Source organism: Hyperoodon ampullatus (genome assembly GCF_949752795.1).
Source record: "Hyperoodon ampullatus genome assembly, chromosome: 12".
Taxonomy (NCBI): Eukaryota; Metazoa; Chordata; class Mammalia; order Artiodactyla; family Ziphiidae; genus Hyperoodon; species Hyperoodon ampullatus.
Genome location: NC_136925.1, coordinates 68,774,291 through 68,801,528, shown reverse-complemented (window position 1 = coordinate 68,801,528; position 27,238 = coordinate 68,774,291). Strand labels below are relative to the sequence as shown.

Sequence of the window (27,238 nt, the reverse complement as noted above, 5' to 3'; positions counted from 1 at the left end):
GGTGGTGGCACAGAACCTAGCGTGGGCCCAGCTGGACTCTGCCTTTTACTTGGCAACATCGCCGTAGTTATAAACCACCATTCACTAGTCAAGAACAAATACAATACCGTTTTGCCTAGATCTGCTGGCCTATTCCTCTGCTTCGAGTGTATCAGAATGGCGTCTTTGTGGCGTTCCGCTTAATGCCACATACTGGGACACGGGACTGCTAAGCCCTAATTCAGGACCTTTCCACTGGTGCCTTGCTGCTGCTTTAAAGAAATTATTTAGTTCACAGAAGGAAACTCTTCCCCTATTTTCAACACTACGCCTGTCTCCCCCGATTCCCAGTCTCTTTCCAGGTTTACTAGAGTGGGGAATGAAAGTCCTGGACTCCGAGGCTGTACTCAGATTTGACTTGGCACACTGTCAGAGTTGTCTAATCCCAATGAATTAAGAAATATTCCCTCTTGGCAAATAAGCTTCAACCTCAAAATCAAAAGGATGTTTTTCACTGGAAGGGAAGCATTATAATATATTCGTTGAAAAAATAAGAAAAGAAGCTATAGTAGAAAGAAATTGTCTTTTCTGAAGGACACTAATTGTTACACTTTAGAAAAAAGCTTGTTAGTGGAAGTTTTACCAAAAGAACACATACATAATTTGAATTATTTTTTTTCTAAGTGAACACTAAAACCTACCCCCCATTGTTAAGTTTTTACAGATCAGGAAAAAACTAATGATTTGAGTTTAGATGGCTGTGGGGAAATTTTTAAATTATCACTTCAGTTTTTAAGCCCATGGTAAGCAACTCATGAGGAATCTAAAAACTAATGATAAAAATTTCTAGTGCTGTTATTACTTTGACTGTGAAATTGGCACTTCTTATTCTGGTTCTGATAATACCTTCAAAATAAGACTAGTGACCAGACGGGCCAATATGATCATGAGTTAATTCATATTGCCTTCACAGTACATGCTGATCATAAAGAAGAATGTGCATTATTACTAATGCAGCTCAATGAAGAGAGAAAGCACAGTAGATATCTAATCCAGCTCTGCTATTTACCAGCTGTGTGCCTTAACTGAGCCTCGGTTTCCCTTTCCATAGATTAAAACATTTGGAGGATTATTGCGAAGATTAAATGAAATGGGTCGAGCATATAGTAAGTACTATAATGGTGGTCATACCTTTTCGCTACTTTGAAGAAATTATTTCATTCTAGGAAGGAAATTCTTCCCTTTTTTCTTTTTTTCCAGCCTTACTGAGATCTAATTGAATATAATGTATAAGTTTAAGGTGTACAATATGATGATTGATACATGTATATATTGCAAAATGATTACCACAATAAGATTAGTTAACACACCCATCACCTCACATAGTTACTTTTGTGTGTATGTGGTGAAAACATTTAAGATCTACTCTCTTAGCAGTTTTTAAGTATATAATACAGTACTGTTAACTAGAGTCACCATGCTGTACTTTAGATCCCCAGAACTTATCCATCTTATTACTGGAAGTTTGTACCCTTTGACCAACATCTCCCCATTTCTCCCACCCTACCCTCCACCCATGGCAACCACTATTCTATTCTCTGTTTTTACGAGTTTAACTTTTTAAGGTTCCACACATAAGTGAGGGCATACAGTATTTGTCCTCCTTCTCTCTGACTTATTTCACTTGGCATAATGTCCTCCAGGTTTATCCATGTTGTCGAAAATGGAAGGATTTCCTTTTCTTTTTACTGCTGAATAATATATACCCCCATCTTTAACCATTCATCCATCAACGGACAAGTCAGTTGTTTCTATATCTTGGCTATTTGAAAAATGCTGTAATGAACATGGGAGTATGGATATCTTTCTGAGACAGTGATTTCATTTTCTTCCCTTATTTTCAACACAAAACCTGGCACACTGCCATCTCCTATCTTTAATCTCTTTTTAATTTTACCAGACCAGAGAACATTGGTTCTAGACCCCGCTGTGGTAATCAGATCTAACTTTGTACATTTTCAGAGTTGTCTAATCCTGGTAAATTAGGAAATATCCTTTCTTGGCAAATAAGTTTTAACCTCAAACAAACCCACATATCTTTATATCCCAAAGCAACTTTGGATGTCATAGCTTTTGCTGACTGCCAGCAAATCCCAAAGCCAACAGTGGCCCCCTCTGACTCTGTCATTTGATAGTTGAGATGCTCACTCCAACTCACCTGGCCTGGTTGGGACCACACTGGCCTCCAGGGCCCTGTTCTGCAGCAGAGCTCCCACGGCACTGGTTACAGTCGTTCCTTTTTTTTGGACTCATCTGAACCCTACCCTACAGAGAGAGAGAGAGAGAGCGAGAGAGAGAGAGAGAGGGAGGGAGAGAGAGGGAGAGAGACAGAAAGACAGAGAGACAGGGGGCAGAGGGGAAGAGTTCTGTAACCTCAGGTAGCACACAGGATGTAAAGCTGTCTCCCCCTCACCAGCAGCAGGCTGGAGTCATGTCTGGGACCTGCGACACCCAGGGGAGGGGGACGTGCACACCCCACACCCTAGTAGCCTCATTCCTGTCCTCCCTGCTGGGGATCAAAACTGTGTCTGGGGTTTTAGAGCTTTCATTCCATAATCAAGCCCTTGGTGGAGTGGTGATATGTTAATCCTGTAAAATTAGTTGTATGGAGACATAAGAAATCACTTAATGTCAATAAGGATAGTTATGGAACATTTTAGCTTTTCATTACACTTGAAGATGATTTTGTTTTTAAATACACGAACAGAGAAGAAAAACAGACGCTGGCAGGCAGCAAGTGTTTTAAACATGGAATTCCAACATCTCCGTGCCGCTCCCCTCTCTGCCGAGCAGCAGTAGAACGGTCACACTAGTACAGAAGAAGGACCGAAAGGTTCCTTGGGAGCTCCTTTGTATTCTCCTTTTTACCTCGCTACTGATCCCTCAACATCTCCATGGCAACTCCAGTATAAAGATAACCTGTTCCTCCAAGTGAGAATCCTCACTTGGGCAAGGAGAGCTAGGAGGCTATAGCAGGCAGCTCATCCCCAGCCAAACAAAGAAAGCTATTTTCAGAGGCCCATACTGGTCTCTTTTGGTTAAGGGTATAACACATTTTTATACTTGATTATGTTTAAAATAGAAACACATTTCAGCTGTGCTGTTAACAGCCCTTCAAAACTGAAACAACACCTCCCTTTTTGTTCTCCTTCTGAATAAGCTCCACTATTAGGCAGGGCCCCAGAGTGGTGAAGCTGGCATAAGGGAAACAGCGCTGCTGTTCAAATACACTCTACAGCGAGTTTACTCAGAAAGCAAGCAATTCAGAAAGCAAGCAATTTTTCTTCTGTGTTCCCAATCACCACTTAGCTCTGGAAAACAAGGAGAGGAACAGGGCCAAGTCACTGGTTGCACTCAGGACAGCCAGCTGGCCTTCTTCAGGAATAAAAAGCACTTCCGTCCGCTGCTTCTCTCTGCTCCCCTTGGGCCCACTGACGCCCACTAACTTTGTGGACTGGTTAGAAGAACCGTTCGAAGAAACATAATGTACCCTTTACTGCTTTAGGAAGTATAGATAGAGTTGTGCTTTTTCCAAAACGAAGTTGAAGTCAAGCCCAAAGCAGTCATATTCCCCCCCAAACTGTGGTGCCTATCCCACTACAGGGAAAGACCATGAGAGACGGGAAGGAGGGTGGGGCAATGGTGAAAGAGGAAAAGGCCAGGGCACCCTGTGTGCAAGGCACTGTACTGGTATTGCCTATAATCCTCCCAACAGCTCGGCAAGACACACGTTAAAGTGAGCCTCAAAGAATTTAAGTAACTTTTCCAAGTTTACGTGTAGATAATATAAAACTGAAAGTCAAACCCTGACTACTGACTGAAAAATCTGTGCTCTTTCTACATTGCACTGCTTCCCATGGTATTTCAGGTGTAAAGATTGAATCTCTACAACTATATTTATCATAGCCACCTTGTCTGCCCCACCAACACACCTATCTCCTGCCTCCTGTGTTCCTTTATCTAGATGTGTGGTATTATCTGCCAGGCTCTGAAGCTAAAAACCTTTTTGCCAGCCCTGATCCTCTTTTACCTTATATTCGATCAGCTTCTCCGTCCCAACAATTGTTTCTTAAATCTACCCGCTCCTCCACACACACACACCCCATTAGTCCTCTTACTCTGAGCCCTCATTTTCTTTTCCTGTTCTTGTGGCTTCTAACTGGTCTCTCGCCAAACCATCTTGAACACTAACTGCAAGGGTGATCTTTCTAAAAAACCAATTCCATGTCACTCCAATCTGCACTATGTGACCAGTTTACACTGCATACAGAATGACACACGAGGCCAATGATGGATGGTTGGACAGAAAAGCTGAGAAGGTCAGTCTGCAGGGAGAAGAGAAAGCAGCAGCAGAGCAGGAAGAGACAAGATGGAAAGATGGACAGGAGGACTTCCTGGGTTCCAGGGAACTTTCAATTCCTGCTTCCAGGCCCTCAGGCTGGTTGGCCTCAGATTTAGGGCACCTATTCACTTAATCCCCTTTTTCCTCCTCTCTGAGCCAGCCTGGCTTAAAGCCCTTGTGGTTCTGACGCTCACCTGGACTGTCCCATCCCGTCACTCAGCCACAGGCACTCTGGGTTTTGCTCCACGTGGCGGGCTCCTCAGGCCACGAGCTGGACACTGTGCACAGTGTCCTTCCCAACTTCAAATCTAGACTGGTAAACCCATCTGCCATTTTGCAGAAAGTATCTGCTCCTCTTTGAAGCCTTTGCTGAATCACAAGTGGCCTCTGCCTCCATCTCGCTCCTGTATGTGCCAACCACTACACCTTCCTACTGCACTGTTTCCAAGGCCACCTCCTCCTCCGAATCACAAATCCTTGGTCAACCAGCACTTGGCACAGTGGCTGCTTCAGCAGAGATATTCAGTAACTGTCTAGTATATGCTGAGCTAGAGCTCAGGTCCATAGTCCGTGGGGTGTGCTATCGTTAGAGAGGGTCCCATCCCTATTACATATTGGATATCATGGAAATCTTTCTAAACATGCTTCATACTGTTAAGTATTCAGAACAATTTAACCTTTTCTTGGTATCTAAGCCATGTTTATGAAACTAATGGTTCTCATGGTACGCTGTAAGCTAGGTCTCCGGAACCTTTGATGTGTATGGAGCTGTCTGCTCTCCCCAGTGTTGTTTTTATAAATCTATTGTCTTCCTGGTCCAGTGTTATTTTACTTATTTGTACCTATTTATAACAGCTGTTTTATCCATTTACTTTCAATTGCTGACTCTGGCTTTGAATAGGGTGAAGACCCCTCTCCACAGAGCAAACACATGACCTGTAGAACAAGGCCTCCTTGTGACGGCTTCCCCCACTTAGGCCAGTTTCACCTCAGGTTCAAGTCTTTTTGAGATGGTTAAGGCTGATAACCACCACTGGTTAGAATTTTACCATAATACTATAGGAGCACTACTTATACATCTAAGTCTTCAACCTAAGAAGCTTCAAACACTGTAGAAAATTTTTTTCTACAACATCCAAAGGTGCTGTTAGCTGGAAAGCATCCCTCAAAAAGAAGCCAAGTCCCATGAAGATGAGTGACAGTAATTGGCTATCTTGATCCTTACACTTCTCAGGATGGGTAATTTAGGTTCCCTAGCAAGTTCTACCTGCTTTCCCTAGGCATGTAAGGGCACAAGAGCCAGCACTTGCGGAGAGATATTCACCTGTGCCCTGGATGCCAATTTGGCTGCTGTCTGGGCTGGATCAAAGACTCGGCGAGAAGATTGATCCTTGCAGAAATTAATGTGTCGATTGGCTGCGGTTTCATTAAGTCTCCTCATACGATATGGACACCGAATATAATCTGAATGGAAAGATAACAAAAAGGCGATTAACATTTCAAAAACAACTCTGGAAGGGACTATATGAAATGAAGTGAATAGAATATGAACTCTGCTCCAACATGAAAGAGAGGTGCCAAACTCTGGTTTGAGACAGGCTATTCCAGAGGGGGAGACATGCAAGGGCTCAAATAAAGGACAAGGTGGGGTAAATTTTTTCTACCTATGCACTTATTTCAGTTAAAAGTGTTCCCTTAAAATGTTTACATGCTATGTTGTTTTTTAGATAATAGATTAATTATATATACTTAGGAACTTCCCAATTAAATGAATTACTTACTGAACGATTACGTAAAGAAAGGAGTCCTAGAATCACAGAATATTGCTATTGATGACTGAAGGGCACAGAAGATTCAAAAGCCCCAGTTGTGGTACCGAGTGGGACAGAAGTTTATACAAAAGTTACGGAGCTACAGAGGGAGTAAGATGTTTCAAAATGTGGATTTGGGGGATGGGATTTGAAACCAATGTCACGGTCCTTCTGCAGTGGCTAGATTTTCCCACTGAACTCCTAAGTGAGGAGGCAATTGATATGTCCAGAAATGGGGTTAGGAAAAGGGAGCACGTGAGGGTTCAAAAACAGAAAAGGAAGAGCTTCCTGCATTAGAACCTCTCTGGCAGCCCTGGGGGCACGGGGTCCTCTGAGGTTCTGGGGAATACCCATTGGTCTCAATTTGTCTCATTTGCAACTACTAGACAGTGGGAGAAAGGAGCAGTGAGAAAGATCCAAGGTCTTCTCAGAACGTGGAGATGCTCACATGTTCCAAAACCTCCTCCAAAGCAAGGGGGACCATGGGGGTTGTGTTGTTTTGTTTTGCTTTAGGCGCCTGGAGGGATGACAAAGTGGATATGTGCGACGTAAGAGAATAACTACCTCTCTCCCCAGGAAGGACCTGAGGCGGCACCATCTTAAACTCTGTGTGGAAGTTTGGTTTAGCACAGAGTCAAAATTCCTACGTGTGTGAATGGGTATTTAAGGCAGTGATGTCTTCAAAGCTAAGAGTTTTTTGAAGACATCTTTTAAAGCAGTTTGGGGAGTTTTCTACTTGAACAAATCATTTCCTAAAATGAATACTCATAAAATGAAAGAATTGGAATATGTAAGAAATTGGAATGAAAGAAACGGTTAGTACTTAACCTAACAGTTAACTGCACACTCTGGAAGGCATTACTTCATCATAATTCCATACTTACTGAACACCTATTATGCTCCAAGCAACTTGGGGATACAATGTCTCTGTAATCAAGGACTAAGCATTCTAATACAGAAACAAAATTTTCCCATGGTGACAAATTCCTTGAACAAAATAGAATAGGACAAAATAAAATAAAATAGAAATGGTGAAGGCTCTGCAGCCTGCCTGACTGGTTTTGAGCCTGAGCTCTTCACCTACTATGTGTGTGAACTTGGGCACGTTTCTGAACCTCCTTAAGCTTCAATTTCCCCAGTACCTACATATCACCTGTATCATTGAGTTGTTATGAAAGTTAACTATGATAATCAACAGTAGGGCCTGGTATAGTGGGTGGGTAGAACATGCGGTAACTGTAAGGAAACAGGCCCAGCCAGGTTGTGTTCCAACTATCAAACAGGAAAGAAACTGCTTATGAAAAGTAAAACAGGAAGTGCCATTATCACGCAGAACTCATTTACGATGGTATAGAAGAACATCTAGAACTGGGTTAGTGGTTCAGGGGTTATTTCTTTAGTTTTACCAGCTGAAAAGTCAAGGTTTATATCAGAAATGCTGCTACCATAAACCAGACTCAGTTTGGGCAAAGACAGTGATTATGGCAGGAACTGTGTTGCTTCCTTAATCCCACTTGTTCATTCATTCATTGCGCCCTCCTGCGTGTTTGGCGCTATATGCCACTGTGGAGGAAACCAAGCTGAAGTGTAGTATTTCCCTGCTGACGAAGACCTTAGAGACGACTAGAGGCCTAAGTAAAGAAGCAGACAATTAACATTCCGGGGAATAAGCTTTGAAAGGAGGAAGCACTAGGTCCTCCAGGAGTCCACAGGAGGAACATGAAGCCCAGACTTAAGGGGCAGAGGAAGAGGACATCAAATATACTGAGAATGCAAAAACTCTTTTCTTGCAACAATAATTTGAACACAGCATGACTGAGCTACACGTTCGACCCTCGTCTCAATCTGAGTCACCTTTTCCTTTATCAATAATGATGTCATAAAAATCACTATGTGCTATCTATTTCAATAGATAATGATTTATAACTAACTAATTTATTTATTAATTAATTTATTTTTTGCCACACCGTGTAGCATGTGGGATCCTAGTTCCCTGACCAGGGATAGAACCCGTGCCCCCTGCAATGGAAGCTTGGAGTCTTAACCACTGGACCGCCAGGGGATTCCTGATAATGATTTTTAATGTCTTATTCCATATCTCATAAAAGATTAAAGTAGAAAAACAAGCATCATTTAAAAATGCAAGCACTTTGTTGAGTACCCATGTCTACATAGCCCTGTGAAACGCGGACCAAATGTCCCAGGACCACGGAAAATCCCAATTGTAAATATTCTATATCACTGCCCTCATAAACTGTCACATAATCCTGGAAAGTTGAATGACTGGCAAACTTACTTAGGTAAGAATTAGAATAAATATATGCACGTCACAAAAACTGAGCCATGAAATAAGGAATCATGCTGGAAAAAAAATGGAAATTACTTGCAAACTCATACATACTAGGCCATATGATTAATAACGCTAGTAATATCTGTATAAATTTTCTAAGTATTTAAGCTGGAGAATATATGGGCTAATATAAAATCCCTGCACAATCAAAATAATTGAATAGTAATGAAAATGTGCTATTGGAGGTAATCATTTTGCTTGGTGCATAAAATTATAATAAGGGCATAGGGAAGAATTTAATTATAAAACTGTATTTTAGCATAAACATGTAAAGGGCAGAAAAATAAACTGTACACTTGATGAGGTCTTACAAAGGGAATTATTTATCTTAAAGAAACAATAATCCCCACATTTTAAATCCAATGTGGAAATTGAGAAATTCACACAGCAGACCATCTGACATGGTTTCACTATTCAACTAAAGAACTAGAAGGTAGCCATCAACCCTGCAGCTTCTGCTATTAAAATGAAGTAGTTCTCATAAAAGATGCTTTTATTATACAAAGCTTGTTGCCAAAGTATTATCAAAATCACAGCCATGGATCTTTCTATGGAACATCTTAAGACAACACATGATTTCAAGTTAATTTTCATAAGCACCTAGCAAAAACGAAGCAATTATTAAGAGTATTTTCTGGTACTGAAGTTCAGATGATTTATTTTATGGATGATTTTTATAGTATTACACTTTGGTTCTGTTTGTTTTACTTTTTATTTTATTTATTTATTTTTTGGCTGCAACACTTGGCTTGCGGGATCTTAGTTCCCCAACTAGGGATCGAACCCGCGCCCTCGACAGTTTAAGTGTGGAGTCCTAACCACTGGAACGCCAAAGAATTCCCTTTTTGTATTTTTAGAATGAACTTTGAGGAATAAAATTTTATTCTTTTTTCAAAACTATCCTATTCAAGATCCTTTGAATTTCTGTGTAATTTTAGAATCAGCTGGTCAATTCCTACTTGGCAAAGAAAACTTGCAGGGATCTTCACTGGAATTACATTGAGTCCATAGATCAATCTGGGGAGAACTGACATGATAACACAATGCATGAGTCTTCCAAACCATGAAAATGGTAAATCTCTCCATCTATTTTAGTCCTCTTTAATTTCTCTAAGCAATGTGTTGTGGTTTTCATTTTAAAAGTCTTACACATATTTTCTTAAATATATGCCTAAGCATTTCAGAATAAAATTGGAGGACTTACACTACCTGATGTCAAGACTTACTATAATGTTACAGTAATCATGAAAATTTGGTATTAATATATCAGTTGAAAAGAAAAGAGAATCTAAATATAGATCTCCCCCCAATCTATGGGCAGTTGATTTTTAACAAAACTAATTCAACATGGGAAAGGATGGTCTTATACTATACACAAAAATTAATTCAAAATGAATCATTGACCTATAAAGTGCTACAACTATAAGATTTCTAGAAAAACCAAACATCTTTGATCTAAGAGTTAACAAAGATTTTTTAAGCAGGATACAAAATGTAGCAACAGGTTTTTAAAAAGGAAGTTGATAAATTGGGCTTCACCAAAATTAAAAACATTAGTTTTGAGAGACACCATTAGGAGAATGCAAAGGCAAGGTACAGGATAAGAAAATATTTATAATACATGTATCTGATGAAAGTCAAATATCAAGAATATATAAGAAGTCTTATAACTCAATAATAAGACAACCCAATAAGGAAAACGCAAGAGACGTATTTGAACAGAGCATCACAAAATAATGGTCAATAAGCATGTGGAAAGATACTCAACATCATTTTCATCAGGGAAATGTAAATTAAAACCACAGTGAGGGGCTTCCCTGGTGGCGCAGTGGTTGAGAGTCCACCTGCCAATGCAGGGGACATGGGTTCGTGCCCCGGTCCGGGAAGATCCCATATGCCACAGAGCGGCTGGGCCCGTGAGCCATGGCCGCTGAGCCTGCGCGTCCGGAGCCTGTGCTCCGCAATAGGAGAGGCCACAACAGTGAGAGGCCCACATACCACCAAACAAACAAACAAACAAAAAATACTATATGCATTGATGTGCACTGTAATTATTATTTCCTCTTCTTGTATTTTTGAATATTCTGATTTTTGCCAATAAACACAAGTCACTTGTGTATATATGAAGTGCTATACATTAAAAGCATTTTACATTGTTGCCTTTTTTCCTGTAGCTACTGAAATGATCATATGCTTTAAAAAATATTTTGTTAATATGATGAATTACATTTACTATTTTCTTCCTTCTACTTAATTTTGGTGTAATTTGTTCTTCTTTTTCTAACTTTAAAAAAAATAAATTTATTTACTTATTTATTTATGGCTGCATTGGGTCTTCGTTGCTGTGCGCGGGCTTTCTCTAGTTGTCGTGAGTGAGGGCTACTCTGTGTCGTGGTGCGTGGGCTTCTCGTTGCAGTGGCTTCTCTTGTTGTGGAGCACGGGCTCTAGGCATGTGGGCTTCAGTAGTTGTGGCACACAGGCTCTAGAGCGCAGGCTCAGTAGCCATGGCGCACTGGCCCAGTTGCTCCACTGCACGTGGGATCTTCCCGGACCAGGGCTTGAACCCGTGTCCCCTGCATTGGCAGGTGGATTCTTAACCACTGCGCCACCAGGGAAGCCCTTTTTCTAACTTTTTAAAGAGGAAGTTTAAGGCAATTGATTTAAACCTTTTTTCTTTTCTAATATACGCATTTAAAGCTATAAACTTCCCTCTAAGCACTGCTTTAGCTGAATCCCACAAACTCTGATATGTTTCCATTACCATTCAGTTCAAAATATTTTCTAATTTTTCTTGTTCTTTCTTCTTAGATCCATGAGGTATTTAGAAATGATTTATTTCCAAATATTCAGGAGTTTTCTAGATATATTTTCATCATTAATTTCTAATTTAATTCTGTTGTGGTCAAATAACATAGTCTGTATGATTTCAGTCCTTTTAGATTAAGACCCACTTTGTGGTCCTGCACATGGCCTATCTTGGTTGAACGTTACATGTGTACTTGATAACAATTGTATTCTGCTGTTGCTGTGTATCACACTATAGCTATAGATGTCAACTGGGTCAAAATCTTACAAGCATTTCAGACTGATAGGTCTTCTTGATGAATATATCTTTTTAGTTATTATCTCTGTTAATAATACTTACCCTGAAGTTTACTTTTCCTGATATTAGTATATCAGTATTAGCTACTCCAGTTTTATGATTATTATTTGAATGCATATCTATCTTTCCCTGTGCTTTTAACATGTCAATCTACAATTGTTCAGACATTGCTGGTATTTATTTCTCTTTTTATCCAGAGGAAAAGCACAAATCTTAAGTGTATGGCTCCGTGAAATCTCACAAACTGTGCACCCCCATGAAAACAGCCCAGATCAAGACACAGAGAGTTCCCACCAATCCCCCTTGAGTTGCCTCCTAGTTGTCCCCACCACTCCAAGTAAAATGACCTCCTGACTTCTAATCTCAGAGACTGAAACCTGAAGTTCCTAAAAAATTGAGTTTCTGATATTTATAAATAAGGAAGTCTACATTTCTGCCATCCTTTGAGAAATCAGACCCAGCAACCTTGGGTGTGCGTTCCTTTGAGGCAGCTGTGTGCTGAGGCAGGAGCAGCTGTCCCTTAGGGAGGGTGTAGCGTCTCTAGGCCCACCTGGCTCACCTCATTTTGTCACCTGCCTGGCTTGCTTATTTGTGTCTTTATATTTAAGGTGTGTTTCTTGTGGAAAGCATAGAATTGGACCTTGCTTTATTATTCGGTTTGACAATCTCTGCATTTTATCCTAAGTGTTTAGGTCATTTATATGCAATTGTCCATATGGTTAGGTTTAAATCTATCATCTTGCTATTTGTTTTTATACTACCAGGTCTTTGTTCCTTTATTCCTGTCTTTTTTTTAGATTGAATTTTTTTCCATTTTATCTCCAGTCTATGTATTGTCTTATTAGCTATACATCAATATTTTTGAATGTTTACTCTAGGGCTTATTAATAGGGATCTTTATGATATAATACTCTACCTTCAAACAATGCTATACCTATTCATGTATACCATAAGAACCTCTCAACAATATACATTCATTTTCCTCACTCAACCTTATCCTATTATTTTCATACATATCACTTCCAAATGTTATAATACCCATGTTATTACTTACACTTTAAAAAGTCATTTATAACCCTCAGCTAACATTATACTCAATGGAAAGCAAGACAAGGACGTCTGCTTTCACCGATGCTATTTAACATGGTATTGGAAGTTCTAGCCAGAAGGTTTAGACACAAAAAAGAAATAAAGGCATACAAATAGGAGAGGAATAGGTAAAATTATCTCTGTTCACAAATGACATAATCAAATATGTAGAAAACCCTAAAGATTCCACATCAGAAACCAACTGTTAGAGCTAATAAGCAAAATTCAGCAAAATTGCAGGACAAAATCAACTCACAAAAATTGCCTGTACGTCTATACACTAACAATCTGAAAAGAAAGTCAACAATTCCATTTACAATAACATCAAAAGAATAAAGTACTTAGAAATAAATTTAACCAAAGAGGCAAAAGACTCATACACTGAAAACTACAAAGCACTGATGAAAGAAAATAAAGAGGACGTAAATGAATGGAAAGACATTCCATGCTCATGGACTGGAAGACAATACTGTTAAGATGACAACTATGCCCAAAGTGATGTACAGATTTAATGCAATCCCTATCAAAACTCAACGGCATTTTCAGAAATAGAAAAAAAACCCATCCTAAAAATTCATATGGAATCTCAAAGTTTCTAAATAGCCAAAATAATCTTAAAAGACTCTCCACTTCTTGATTTCAAAACATACTACAAAGCTATAGTAATCAAAACAGCGTGGTACTGGTATAAGGACAGACATATAGAAAAATGGCATAGAATAAAGAGCCTAGAAATAAGCCTTCACATATATAGTCAATTGACTTTTGATAAGAGTGCCAAGACCTTTCAATGGGGAAGGCACAGTCTTTTCAACAAAAAGTGCTGAGAAAGGTACCACATGTAAAACTAGATATCCAACTTCCAATGATCTTACTTTATACCACATTCAAAAATTACCTGGATCAAAGATCTAAATATAAGAGCTAAAACTATAAAACTGTTAGAATAAAAAACACAGGGGAAAAACTTCAAGATACTGGAGTATTTGACATCAAAAGCTAGGCAACAAACAAAAAAATAGGTAAACTGGACTTCATCAAATTACTTTTGGGCATCAAAGGTACCATCAAGAGAGTGAAAAGACAGTCCACAGAATGAGAGAAAATATGTGGAAATCCTACACCTGATAAGAGATTCGTGGCATGGATTAATCTAATTAATTATATTAAGTAATTAATCTAATTAATCTAATCACGCCTCTGGACCTAGTTTCTAATTTACAAGAAGACAAGGGACGGAGAAACAAGTTAAATGTTAATATGACTTAAAAAGCAGACAAATCCAGAACATGAGACATTCTAAAAGATAAGTGGCCTGGCAGGGGTGTTGTGCAGGATTAAAAGGGACTAAAGAGACAACAAAAGACAATGCATGAACCTTGACTTAATCCTGGTTTGTGGCTGAGTGGTGAGGAGAGAGCTTCAAAAGACATTCTTAAGATAACTGGGAAAATATGACTTTATATATTTAGTGTGATAATAGTATTGTGGTTATGCAGAAAAATGTACTTAAGAAATGCATGGTGAAATAGTTATGGGTAAAGTGTTATGATGTTTAAAACTTACTTTTAAATATTTATGCCCCCTCACAAAAAAAAAGAGAAAGAGATAAAAAAAATATGACAATAATGTCCAAATTGTCAAATTTAAGTGGAAGGTATGTGAGTGATCACTGTACTATTCCTTCCTCTTTTCTGTATATTTGAAAATGTTCAAAATAAAAAGCTTAGGGTAAACAAGCTGTGGGCCACCAACTGTACAACTTGAAATGGTTAAAATGGTGATTTTATATTTTTATCTCAAAAAATTAAAAGAGCTGTGGGTATTTGATGCTATGGAGCTATTACAGAACTGCTTAAACTGCTCTGCCCAGCTCCGTTCTCATAAACCAGGATGTGGAGGGCATCCCCTGGAGTTCTGTAATGCCATGACATTGGGTACAGTGGTGCACTCATGTTGAGGTAGAGTTAGAAGGAAGCACAGAATCTTGACACAGAATTGAAAAAAATAGGATAATATAAATTTTATGATAAACTTACTTTTATATAATTTAATTACTGTTGTCAATTTTAGAGTTTATAGGAGGAAGGCATAATGACTAGGCCAAAAATCAAGCATAGCCTCAACTGGTTAAGAGTAAAATGTCAAAAGCAAACCAAATTGGCCACACACCTAGGTTGATGGACGGAGGGGGTGGAGGTGGGAGAGGCCGGCCTTCTTTAATGGCTAGTGTACACTGCTTTGCTGATCGAATCACATTAATGAAGTCTTCATGTTGTTGTCTCCAGTTAGATTTTCTCATGGGTTGAGGCTATAAAAAAATAAAACGTATACTAACCTAGACTATATATCTCACCATTATAATTTTTTTTAAAGCTAGGATTTGAACTTACAAGAAACAGAACTGTGAAATTTGGAGAAAAAAGAGAATTTGTTGTCCAAAAGTACCAAAAGAGGTTTGGAAAATACAGTAATAAAATTTGCAAGTCACAACAGTGAGGGAAAACACAAAATAACAATCAGAAAAACAAAGAAATTACAAAACTTTAAAGGAAGACTTAAATGTAAGATTAAAAGTGACTGTCTTCCAAGTTAATTGCTGGATTTAATGCTACTCTAATGAAAATATAAACGAGATTTTTTTGCCACATCTGGAAAGTATCTGAAATACATTTGGAAATCTAAGTGAGCATGATTAAAAAGAAAACAGTAAAGGTGGATTATACTTACATGACATTACACTGCATTATCAAGCAAAAATGAAACCAGAGAGCCAGAAAGAGGCTTTAATGTACTGAAGGAGATAATCAAGAACAGCAAGGAAGATATCGATAGTACCTTGGACTGAGAAGCCTTCCACACAGTGGGAATGTCAGTGCCCTGTAATCTTTAAGGAATTGAGAGGTTTACGCTTTTTGTTGAACAGTTTTCTACATATTGGTCCATGCCTTTCCTAGAAAAGAAGGAGTGGGGATTAAAATTTTTAACATGTACAATCACAAACTTCGTAATGCCTCAGTGTACTCAAGCAGCCCCTGCTGCAATGACTGGGTTGCACCTTCAGAGCCAAGTTCATTCTCTAACTCTCAAATCACAGCAGAGCAAATCCATCTGGCTCTCTTCACCCATGTTACACATAACGAGATATTGTGTTTGGGCAAGGTCAATAAAAGGCCTCTTCAGCTGAAAAAACTTACTTAAAATTTGGTCTTACATATTTAACTCTATCACTTGGGCTCAATGAATAGTTCCAAGCATTAAATAATGTTGAAAAGGCAAACCTTCTAGTTTAAGTTGAAATAAATTATTTCTGATATTCGGCTAGGTACTCACTGAAGCCAAGGAACTTTTCTCATTTCTTCCATTCTGTTTCCTGCCTTCACTGCTCTTAAATTCCAAAAGCAAGTCATCCAGGAATTGAGTCCCAATAACCTTAACACTGTTTTCCCATCACTTTGAAGGAACTCTTTGCATACAGCAAGGGGAAACTTAGCTTCTTACCAGTGGAACCTTCTCAGAAAAACTCTTCTTACCACTCAACATTTCAAAATTGAGTTTAACTGGGCTACTTTTCTACACACAGCAAATCAAACCACTTAACTCCTGAAAAGGAGTGGAGAGGTTTCAAAGAAATATTTGAGAACATCTGCAAGAAACAACTGGGACAACCATACCACGAATGAAAAATACACCAATTCCATTTAAGTTATGAAGACATTTTCCCTTAGTGTGTCCAAACATTTCACATTCATGAAGTCATTTATTTTAGAGCAAATCTAAGCTTATAATATTAAATTTTAAAATATTACAATACTTATAAGACAATCGGCAGAGAAAACTAAGACAAGCAGCAGAGAAAACTAAGACAAGCAGCAGAGAAAACTACTCCAGGCAGTAGACCTGTAAGTACTTAGCATTTCTGGTACAAAAACCAGGGAGCCAGCACACAGAGCTTTGCCTGTGTACCACTTTTATAAAGTCTGCACTGCACCACTATGGGATTATGCCAGGATCTTTGCCTTCCACTCTTCAGTCCTCTTCCTTGGTGGTCATGTAACTCATAATAGCTACCACTTAGACAGTTGCTTTGTCCAGACCCAAAAAATACAGGCTCCATGAAAATCACTGCACCTGGCTACGAACAAGCCATACCACTTTAAACTGAAGGAGAGAGAGAGAACAGACCACTTGATCAAATGCTCTTTGTAGCCTAGAAATGGGTCAATGAAGTAAAACTCAAGAGGACCCAAGAATACTTGGCATTTACTGATCCCTCTTCAAACAGTACCTTCTAGGTCTCAAATCCATTCTCATGGGGTGCAGTCCTGGGTTAGCAAAGGCAGCTCCCTAGTGGATTGTTGGGCTACAACAGGCCCTGTGAGTTCCCCTTCTAGATCCAGCAAACTCTAGCTAGAACAGATATTTCACTCTTAAATTCCCCAGAGAAACAAAACCTACAACCTCATTTGGTAGTCTTTTGCCCCAAATGTAGTCAGGTTCACAGTCCAAATTCTTTAAGTTCAAAACAAGTCTCTTTGACCTAAATGTCCCAACTAACAGTTCATTATCATCTTAGATTTTTGTTTTAAATCGTTTTTCTTGGGAACTCCTTCATAATATGGGGGGCCTACTACCTGTTTGTTTCCCTAATTTTGAAATAAATCAAGCTTTTATTCAACTTTATAGGCATCAATCTGGGGACCTGACATGCAGTTAGCTTGAATCTAATTAACAATTAGGTCTTGGAACAAGCCTTACATCCATTTTGTTCAAATTACATAAAACCCCTGAAACTAGAGAGTTCTGTCTTTATACGTGGCAAAGCAGGAAACAGAGGGAGGTTAAAGGACTTGTCAGAATTAGTGACAAATTTGAGGCTAAAAGCCAAGTTTCCAGATGCTCCAAATTCAATGTTCATTCCTCTTGACTAGCTAATTTCCCTGGTGCTTTGGCCTTAAAATTTGAATTTTTGATGCTTATAGAAAAGGCGAAAGAGCCAAAACCTCTCAAGAGACAATCAGCTGTGCCAAGATACTTTCATCTGGCTTCCTTTTAGTAAGAGGACCATGTTTAATAAGTTCCCTTTTGAATGGGGCAGCACTGATCTACTTGAGTGTCCTCTGGGCCTGCCAGCCATAGGTTATGTACTTTTCTCCCCTTGCTTTCCCTCCACATCTGTCTTTAATCTTTGCCACTGTGGCCTCCTCACTGACTTGACAGTTCATTTAACTCCAATGAAACACATCTACAAAATGTCTTTATGTTTACCAGAACATCTGCTGCAAAGCGTCTTCCACAGACTTCACAGGGAAATAATTCCTGATTGCCATCTGTATAGGATCCAAGAGCACATTATGTTAATTTCACAGAATTGCCTGCCCGAGAAGAAATGATTAACTGGAGGAGACCTCAATAGCTTGATATCCTCACTCTCTTTTCCCCTCTCCAACTACTTCCTTCTATTAGGAAGATCCTTTGTAAAACTCACCCATTTTCTTCTCCTAACCTAGAGTTCTCACTTCACTGAACAGATAAATTCCATATGCTTCAGGCAACTAGAGTATAATTATTTAATATTTAATATATTCTTAAACTAACTGCCTGATAGCTTAGCTTTAGACATAAGTACAAAGTTGATACCCTAGTATGAAGTCATATATAATCCAATGGTAACATCTTTTAAGACTGCTACTAGAATGTAAGGCCATGTATGTGCTAAATGAAGGTATGCTATTTTATCACGGAAAGTATGAAAAGGGTTGCCTAGTCATTGAATTTAAGATAAACTTTCCTGAGAATGGCTTTCTCTCTCCTGATAAATCTCTTTGTTGGAAAAACTCCTACCTGAGAGGAAGGAAGTAGAAGAGGATGAAACGGACCAAGTAGAATTGGTGGGCTTTGCTCCGAATCAGGAAAGACAGAGCCGTTACAATGGAGAAGCACATGAGGATGATGAACATCATCCCAGGGTGGTGCTTAGTGTAGGATCTCTTTTTGGGGCCCATGAAGAACATTCACTGCTGACATTTTATATGCAGTAGAGAATGAGTGAAGGCCTACAATCATAATATGCTCACTACTTGCTACTGTTTTTTTAAAAAATATTCAATTATTGTAGTGTTTTCGAAGTTAAATGAAGAATAAACTCAAATTAAAAAAAACAAAAACAAAAACTGACTGACTGTGCCCACTATATCCCAATGCCTCAAAGTACCTGACCCACAGTAAGGTTCTCGATAATTACTTGTTAAATGTATGGGTCAAACAAGAATTGAGTTTCTACCATAGGACCAATCATTCATTCTATAAATAATTAAACACCTGCCATATGTAACTCTGTGGGAATACTGAGAGAAACCATACATGGATCCAGCATAGAAAAGGAAAGTATGCCCATAAATTACTTTAAATGAAGTTAGAAAAGCAAACCATTGTGGAATTCTGAAAAATAAGAGTTTTGTTTCATATTACTGCCTTTCAGTTCATCTGGAGTTGAGTATATAAGATTTAAAAAGCAGTTTGATCATGCAGAAGATTTTGTATTAGACTAACCATTTGGGCTCTCTTCTACAAACAAGGGGAGCAATCAAGGACACTGAGTAGGAAGAATCTGAACAGAGCTGTGGAAGATTCATGTGACAAAGCTGAGGAGGGATGAATGGATGGTGGTGAGGATGGAAAGTGGGATTATTAGTTAAAAGGCTGAAGATGTAGGCCTGAAATGGAAAGAGGAAATGGGAGAAACTGTGGTCAAAGAATCAATAAGATGACTAGATTTGGGGGGAGTTGGGAGGTGACAGAGAGAAGAACGCTGAGGGACTGAGAAGACAGTAGAACTATGGATAGAAATAAAGAATTCGAAAAGAAGGGCCATCTTGTAAGAAAAATGACCTCAGCTTTGGAAATACTGAGTTTGAGATAGAGTCATCCAGCCAGCAGGATGGAAATGAGGGAGGTCAGGGCTAGAGACACAGATGTAGGCTTTGTTTGGAGAGTGATGTAAAGGCATGATATTGCCAGGGAAGAGGTCATGGAAAGAGAAGTACAGGGATGATCCCCAGGGAACTCCATATTTAAGGGCCAAGAAGATGATGATGATAAGCCAGAAGGAGAAGCAGGAGAGAACAGGGTCATGGAAACCATGGGAAGACGGTTTGAAAAAGGAAGGCCTGATTAACAGGAATCAGATGGTAGCTCATTACAGACACTGTTGATTTAAATGATTTCTTCTCACATCTGCCAGATGGTATTATATTTGCAACACAGGTCATCCATTACAGCATACAGAAATACCACTCTTCCTCTCTGTTCTTCTGGCCTTCTAACTCTATAAAAACTGGGTCTTAATTTTTTTTTTTTCCAGCAAGGATATCCCACCCCTCCACATACTTACTCATTAATAAAAGCTACTCATCCTAATTACAAAACTGCTACTTTTATCTAAAATACTAATGAAGGATGATTTACTTTTATGACTATTACTGTAACATTTGTAGGGTGATTTCCTGTCCCCCAAACACTTTTCCTATGTTTCTCATTTAACTCCTCACAGCAATCCTATGAGATAGGGTTGATACTTTTTTTTTTAAACAGGTAAGAAAATGAAGGTTCAAGGTTAGGTGACTTCTTGAGGACAACAGGTAGTAAGTAGTAACACTGAGACTCAAACTTGAGCCTCTGTCTCTACGAGTATTAAGACTATTTACTCAATGATCACCATAAATAGAGAGATACTGTATCACTACTAACCTGCAAAGCAAATGGAAGTCCCTGGAGGATCAATGACCTTTGGTTTAAATCAGTGAGTTTTGAATTCAATGCATTTGAAATAATGACAGATACAATAAGACTCAACTGAACACCTGAAATAGATGGACCACCACATTCTGAACCACATTCAACTTGGAAGCTTGACAATGAGAAAGAAAGGGAACACGGAGAACCAAACACAGAGATCAACAGAACCTTAAAAGAATCTTGAATCAACCAAGATGCCCTTCAATAGGTGAATGGTTAAACAAGCTGTGCTATATCCATACCCTGGAACACAGCTCAGCAATAGAAAGGAACACTACTGATACATGCCACAACCTGACTCAATCCCATTGCTGAGTGAAAAAAGTTAATCTCAAAAGGTCACATACTGTATGATTCCATTTGTAAAATATTCTCAAAATGACAAGTTTGAGGGGGAAAAGAGATTAGTGACTGCTAAGAGGTAGGCATGGTCAGGGAGGGAGGTGGCTGTGACTATACAGAGGTGGAATGAGGAAGACCTCTGGGTGACAGGACAGTTCTGCATCTTTACTGCGGTGGTGGTTATGCCTGTAATAACATGGTATGGAACTATAAACACTCCTTATACCAATGCAAACTTTCTGGTTTTTACATTGTACTGTAGTGAAGATGTAACTTGGGGGAAACTGGATAAAGAGTGCAGGAATCTCTCTGTAATATTTTGCAACTTTTCATGAATTATGTCAAAATTACAAGTTTACATATCTAGGGGCTGGCAAATTGTGGCCAGTGGGCCCAATCAGAGGCTGCATGATCTTGTAAATAAAGTTGTAATGGTACACCACCAGGCCCATTTGTTTGTTTATAAAATATCTACTGTCGTTTTCGTGCTACAACAGCAGAGTTGAGTAGTTGTAACAGAGACCTTATGACCTGCAAAGCCAAAAATTATACTTTCTGGCATTTACAGAAGTAGGCTGCCAATGAGTGAATGAGAATGTAGTAATTAAAAATGATTTGTGGGAGAATAACATGGAAAATTTTAATATGCATTTTTATTCATGTATTTACAAATAAAGACTGGAAGGATATATATACATATATATATATGGTACACACACACACTACACATTTAATATATAGTAATTACCTCTGAGTGGTAAGAAAAAAGGTGACTATTTCTTTAGTTTCCTAAATTTTCAATTTTTCTATAAAGATTTCGCATTGTTGTTTAAAAATAAAAGAATGACATTAAAAAAACCCTTTTGATAGAAAAGATTCTAAAACAATGTGTATTAACTTAGCTATTTCTAACTTTACCCTCTCTAACTGGAGTCTCAGTAGACTATTAAAGTGGCTATTGTTTTTATACATTGGTTCATAATCTTAAGACAATTTTTTAAATGAGGAAAGTGATCTGGAAGTGATCAACAGTTTTGTTTAGTATGTTAACAATGAAAAAATAAGCATTACAAAGATCTCAGTTCAAAAATTTTATAAGAAACCTGGAGAGGATTACAGCTGTAATGAAATTGGAAGAAATTCTACTTGAGACTAGACATTCTCTTTCTGAGCTGGAAGTTAAGAATGCTTTGTAGAGATACCTACCAATCCACATTTCCTTATAAAGGCATTACAGAGAAGGAAAAAGGAAGACGTTTTCTCATTTAGCTGTCAGTGAGTCAAGAAACTCTTTTTAAGTCCTTTGCAGTCCAGGACATGCAAATATTAGCAATATTGACATCTTCCAGGGCCTTATGGCAAAGGGGGTGGCATACTAGCTGAAACTTATTATCTCAGGAACATGACTTATAAAAAAAGGAACTGAGACTAATGAGTTAGGATGGCAAAGAGAACACTCCATCTTATTTTTGCTTTCCCCCAAAACACTACAGTAAAGGGACGCAGAAACATGGAGGACAAGGAGGACAGGGAGGAAAGAGGACAAGAATAAAAAACTGGAATTTGGAAAGCTGAGGGACCATGGTAGCCAACCTGGAGGACATAAAACTACATCAAAATCCACTTCCCAAGCTGATGGTAGAAAAAACTGAGAACCATCCAGATTTACACTGCAGAGCCCTTCAAAATCACAGAAACCCCTGGAGCAGCACATACCTCTGACACAGGGACAGGATACGTGAAGAGGAGGAAGAGGAGATTGCTACAATATGGAGGATCAGGGAGAAAGTTTTCTAAAAAGAAGTGAAGATTCCTAGAACGCCCCCCTTCATCCCACAGCCCCTGGGTGATTGTCTTTCTCCAATTCTAGCAGAAGTCTACTCTCCAGAAAGGATGAGAGGAGGTCTGTGCATGAGTCAACATGAGGCACAGCTGAAGGCATGGGTAGGCAGATACAGATGTATATACACATATACATGGTTGATTCTCATTACTTGTGCTAATTACATTCCATAAATCCCTGCAAGTACTAAATGAACAAATACTGACTCATTCATTACTCTCAAATAATGCACTATACAAATGGATTTCTATTTCCCTGGGGAAATACAAAGTTACAACATTTTTATCAACCTATCAACACACAACTTTGTTTTATGAATTTGTTTAAAGATACCTTATTTAAATATATAGTTGATTCAATAATATTGAATTCACAGCCAACCACACTATAATGCATGCTTGCATGAAGATTATCTAATAGACATATTTTCTCCATAAGGCATATCACAGCCTTCCTGCACTTAGAAGCATTAGACAGCCCTTCAACACCATGCTTGGGAGCCTTTTAAACAGTGAAACCAAGAAAAAGTGCAAAATTATGAAAAGCATGGCACGAAGTAGACCATAAAAAGGACACTTGTTTACAGTAGGACAGCTGAAACAAGAAGGCAGAGCATCACCTTGCTCTACCTTAGCTGGGAACATGTGTGTTGGCTGACTCAGCTTTTTTAACTGGTATGTGCATATCTGTGAATGGCCATGAAAGCACCATGAATATTGATTTAGGGTTACAAATTTTAGCGAGGAGGTGAATTTGCAAATAGGGATTCCATGATTAATGATGATTAACTGTATATGTATACACATATATACATACACACACACACAAGTGTGTGTGTATGTATATAATCTAGTGATTAACCTCATGATCAGTGATGCTGGAAGCAGAGAATATCCCACACCCACCTTCCTCTACTTGGCTCACAGAATTCTCCCTGCCAGACCCTTACTCTCAAGGCAGAATGGAAGCTTCCCTGGGAATATAATCATTCCATGGAGAAAGAGCTAAAGATACTGACATTGGGAAGATTCCCAAACAGCTCACCCAGACCACCCTACAAAAAAAAGCTCAAAATCATCCAATGTTACCCATCCAGAGTTCCTAGTGTTCCCGTCCTGCAATCTTAATCATGAACAAACAGACAGGAATTTCCAAAGATCTGAGGAACATCTCTAGCATGTAAGCCCAAAGTAAACAAGAGAGAAATTTAAAGGAAAATTAAAGCTCTTAGAAATTAAAAACTCAACAGTAGGTTGGCAGATACAATTAGGGAAATCTCCCAGAAAGTAGAGTGAAATGGCATAGAAATGGAGAGAAACATAAGCAAATTAGAATACTTGTCCAGGAGGTCCTACTCCAAATAATAGGAGTTCAGAAGAGAAAAGGAGAAAATGCAAGGAAGAAAATAAAAATAATTTTAAACTATTTCCAGAAGTGAAAGGACATGAGCCTCCTGTTTGACAGGACACCCACACAAATGAAAATATGTCTAGAACAATAAATATCATTGTAAAATTTCAGAACACTGAAGACAGAGATCCTACTTAGAGGAAAAAAAAAAGTAACATACAAAGTATGAGGAGTCAGAATGGCTTCAGATTTACAAATAGTAAAAATGGAAATAAATGGGGAAAAATTCTCTAAACTTCTGAGGGAAAATTATTTACAACCCACAGTTTTATACCCAGCCAAGCTATCAATCAAATATGGGGGTAGAATACATTTCCAGACATGCAAGCTTTCAAAAAGTTTACATCCCACGTACTCTGTCTCAAGAATTACTGGAGGATATACTCCACAACAAGGTGAGTAAAAGATACAGCAAATAGCCATTCCACAGAGGAGGGAGAGAAGGGGATTCCCAGGATAACAGCTGGGCACCAGAACTAGAGAAGCAACCAGTTCAGACTGGAGGAGAGTGACTAAAGACACAGACATGCTGAAGGCTGTCATAACCTAGATATTCACTGCCTTTGTAATCTGAGGATAGCATGTCCTATATATATCTGGCTCTCATTCTGTTCTATACTTGGCTTGCTTGACAAAATCCCAGCGAAGTGCCTTCTCACCCTTCATACTCTCATGTCTAGATAAGCTGAGGATACTCATTTCACTCCACAGGAAAGTTCTGCACTCATCTCTTCAGAGACAGAGAGAGGTCATAATAAGTATAGAAGCATAAAATATAAAATGAGCATACAATTGCTAAGCCTAGTTTGGCAGGAGATTCAGGATGCTTCAACTATGGTCACTTGTGTTCCCAGGACTCACTCATCACCTGGCTCACTGACATCACCACATGGGGCTCTTGTAAACTCTAAGAGCTGAAGTAGACTCAGAAACTATTCAGCTCATCTTCTCAAGGATGCCTTGATCAAACAGTAGCAATTACTTCCCTCATTGAGCTAGATTTGTGCTTCTCGGTTGCTCAAAACAAGATACTGTGTTTATAGGGATGCCATGCAGGTGATGATTAATATAAGAGTCCAGATAATTCATAAAAGTTACCCAAGGAAAGAAAAAATTGAATAAATTGAGGATTTATTCAAGCCACCTATATAGGTGGCTTCTGTGTTCTATTTCCTTAACTTGAATAAGTTGTTCTACTTCTTAACTTGAATAGCGGGTATGTTTGTTTTATTATACATTCTCCATAAGGCCATTAGAAGTTTTACCTTCTTCTGACCTTTAACTGGAACAAACAAGCTGGATAAAACATACTAATGTCAGCATACAAGAAGCAACATAAAAGTACTGATAATCTAACAGTAAAGTTACAAGACAGCTAAAGTTCTGTCCTTCACCTGAGGTGATTTGATGACAGCACAACGGAGATGTGGATACATCACTGGTAATAATCACAAGTAGTAAGAACTTTTGATACTTAGTTTGACTTGTAAAATAAGTTCTAAAGTATCTGAAAAAGTGACTTTCTACCAATCATAGACAGTGCTTAAACAAAATAGGTCCTTAAGATACAGCACGCAAATTCTTCATGATTTTGCCATCTGTCTGGGATGCCTGAGGTCTTCTTTCTGGCTAACACTGAGGCTAGGTCTTTTTGTTCCAAGTTTAAGCAATTCTTTTCTGAATTGTCTGTCCCAACTATCCATTCATTTTTATATTTCTTAGTGACCATTTACCAAATGCCAGGCTCTGTTCTAGACCCTGGGGATAAAGCAGTAAACAAAAGTAACCTGCCCTCAGTTTGTTCTAGTGAGACAAGACTGAAAAACAAGATAAAATCAGATGCCAGTAGATGTTAAGGAGAATATAAAGCAGGCAAGGAGCATAAGGAATGCAGAGGAGGGATGTTTGTGCTATTTTTAAATATACAAGTCAGGGAAAAGTTTATAGGGGAGGTGACAATTGAGCACCATCCTTAAGGATGATTTATTTACAGCCAGAGCACTTCAGGGGGAACAGCAAGTACCAAGATCCTCATTTCAAGTGGTACTTATCACAGTGACTTGGCATTATATTTTGCTGCACACACCCTGCTTCCTCAGACAATGCAGTCCTTGAAGGCAAAACCCCCTTATTGCTTTGGACACCTAACATTTAACATGGAGCTTATGTTAAGTTCCCAACCACTGTTTATATGACTGACATCGTTATGAATGTTATGAAATAATACAAAATAGCATGTAAGAACATTTTTCCAGAATAAAATCAAGATCTTTAAATTTGGAGGATAATCAGTCTAAATCACAATATGCTTCACCAAGACTAGTGGCTTATAGGCACATTCTCTTAATTGCAAAATACATAACGTGTTAATTTAAACCATTTGGGTCAGGTGTGGTGAAATTAAAAGCTCCAAAGATGGAATCTGAAGCGCACCAAGTCAAAGTAACATTCTAGATTCTTGCTGGTTTTAAGAACCTTCAAATGAGATGGCTACCACAATAAATGGTCAACCTCTTTAGGATTTAGTACATTCCTGATACTAACATAAACCATCATCTGGCCCTTTGCTTCTGCAGGTTGGCATTTAAATACACGCTCTCCAGTATTCTACTTCTGTAATGACAAGCTCTTCAGCCAAGTTTTTTCTATCAGTGTTGGTAGAGTACCTAATGCTATTGTTTTTCACAACTCTTTTAAAAATTCTACAATGATTAGATTTAGAACCGATAACGTACAGAACAAGATAACACCTCCCAGCTGAGGAAAAGCCATAATCACATTATAGATGAAGACACTTTCTAATAACTTAGATATCAAATGCAGCTCACCTGTTAAGAATGGTTCTGCCCCAGCCATTCTGTACCCAACTCAGACCAACAGTGTCCACAGATTTTTTTTTTTCAGAACAGTCCAGATAACAACATATTAGTCATGGACACATGAACATGGGTCACTAACAACTTGTCTGTTCCAAGAAAGTCACAGTTTACCAAATAATTAACAATTGTGATGTGTCATTGCTTGAACCTTGAAAAAGTTGAGAAGTTAAAAAATCTCATCAAAAAACAGGGAAAATTTTCAACTATGTATTTTAATCAAGTATGAATGGTTC

General features: G+C 38.6%; 1 protein-coding gene across 1 annotated transcript in view; it reads right to left on the bottom strand.

The window, feature by feature from the left end:
- ZC2HC1B (zinc finger C2HC-type containing 1B) overlaps nucleotides 1-26,982 on the bottom strand; it is a gene marked incomplete at both ends in the record, with an annotated part of 32,032 nt that extends 5,050 nt beyond the window's left edge. Inside the window, 8 exon segments of the mRNA XM_079716743.1 lie at nucleotides 2,198-2,273; nucleotides 2,275-2,304; nucleotides 5,706-5,845; nucleotides 14,907-15,045; nucleotides 15,573-15,624; nucleotides 15,626-15,687; nucleotides 18,003-18,064; nucleotides 26,955-26,982. Coding sequence (XP_079572869.1) covers nucleotides 2,198-2,273; nucleotides 2,275-2,304; nucleotides 5,706-5,845; nucleotides 14,907-15,045; nucleotides 15,573-15,624; nucleotides 15,626-15,687; nucleotides 18,003-18,064; nucleotides 26,955-26,982 — 589 coding nt within the window.
- Nucleotides 26,983-27,238: the final 256 nt, after the last annotated feature.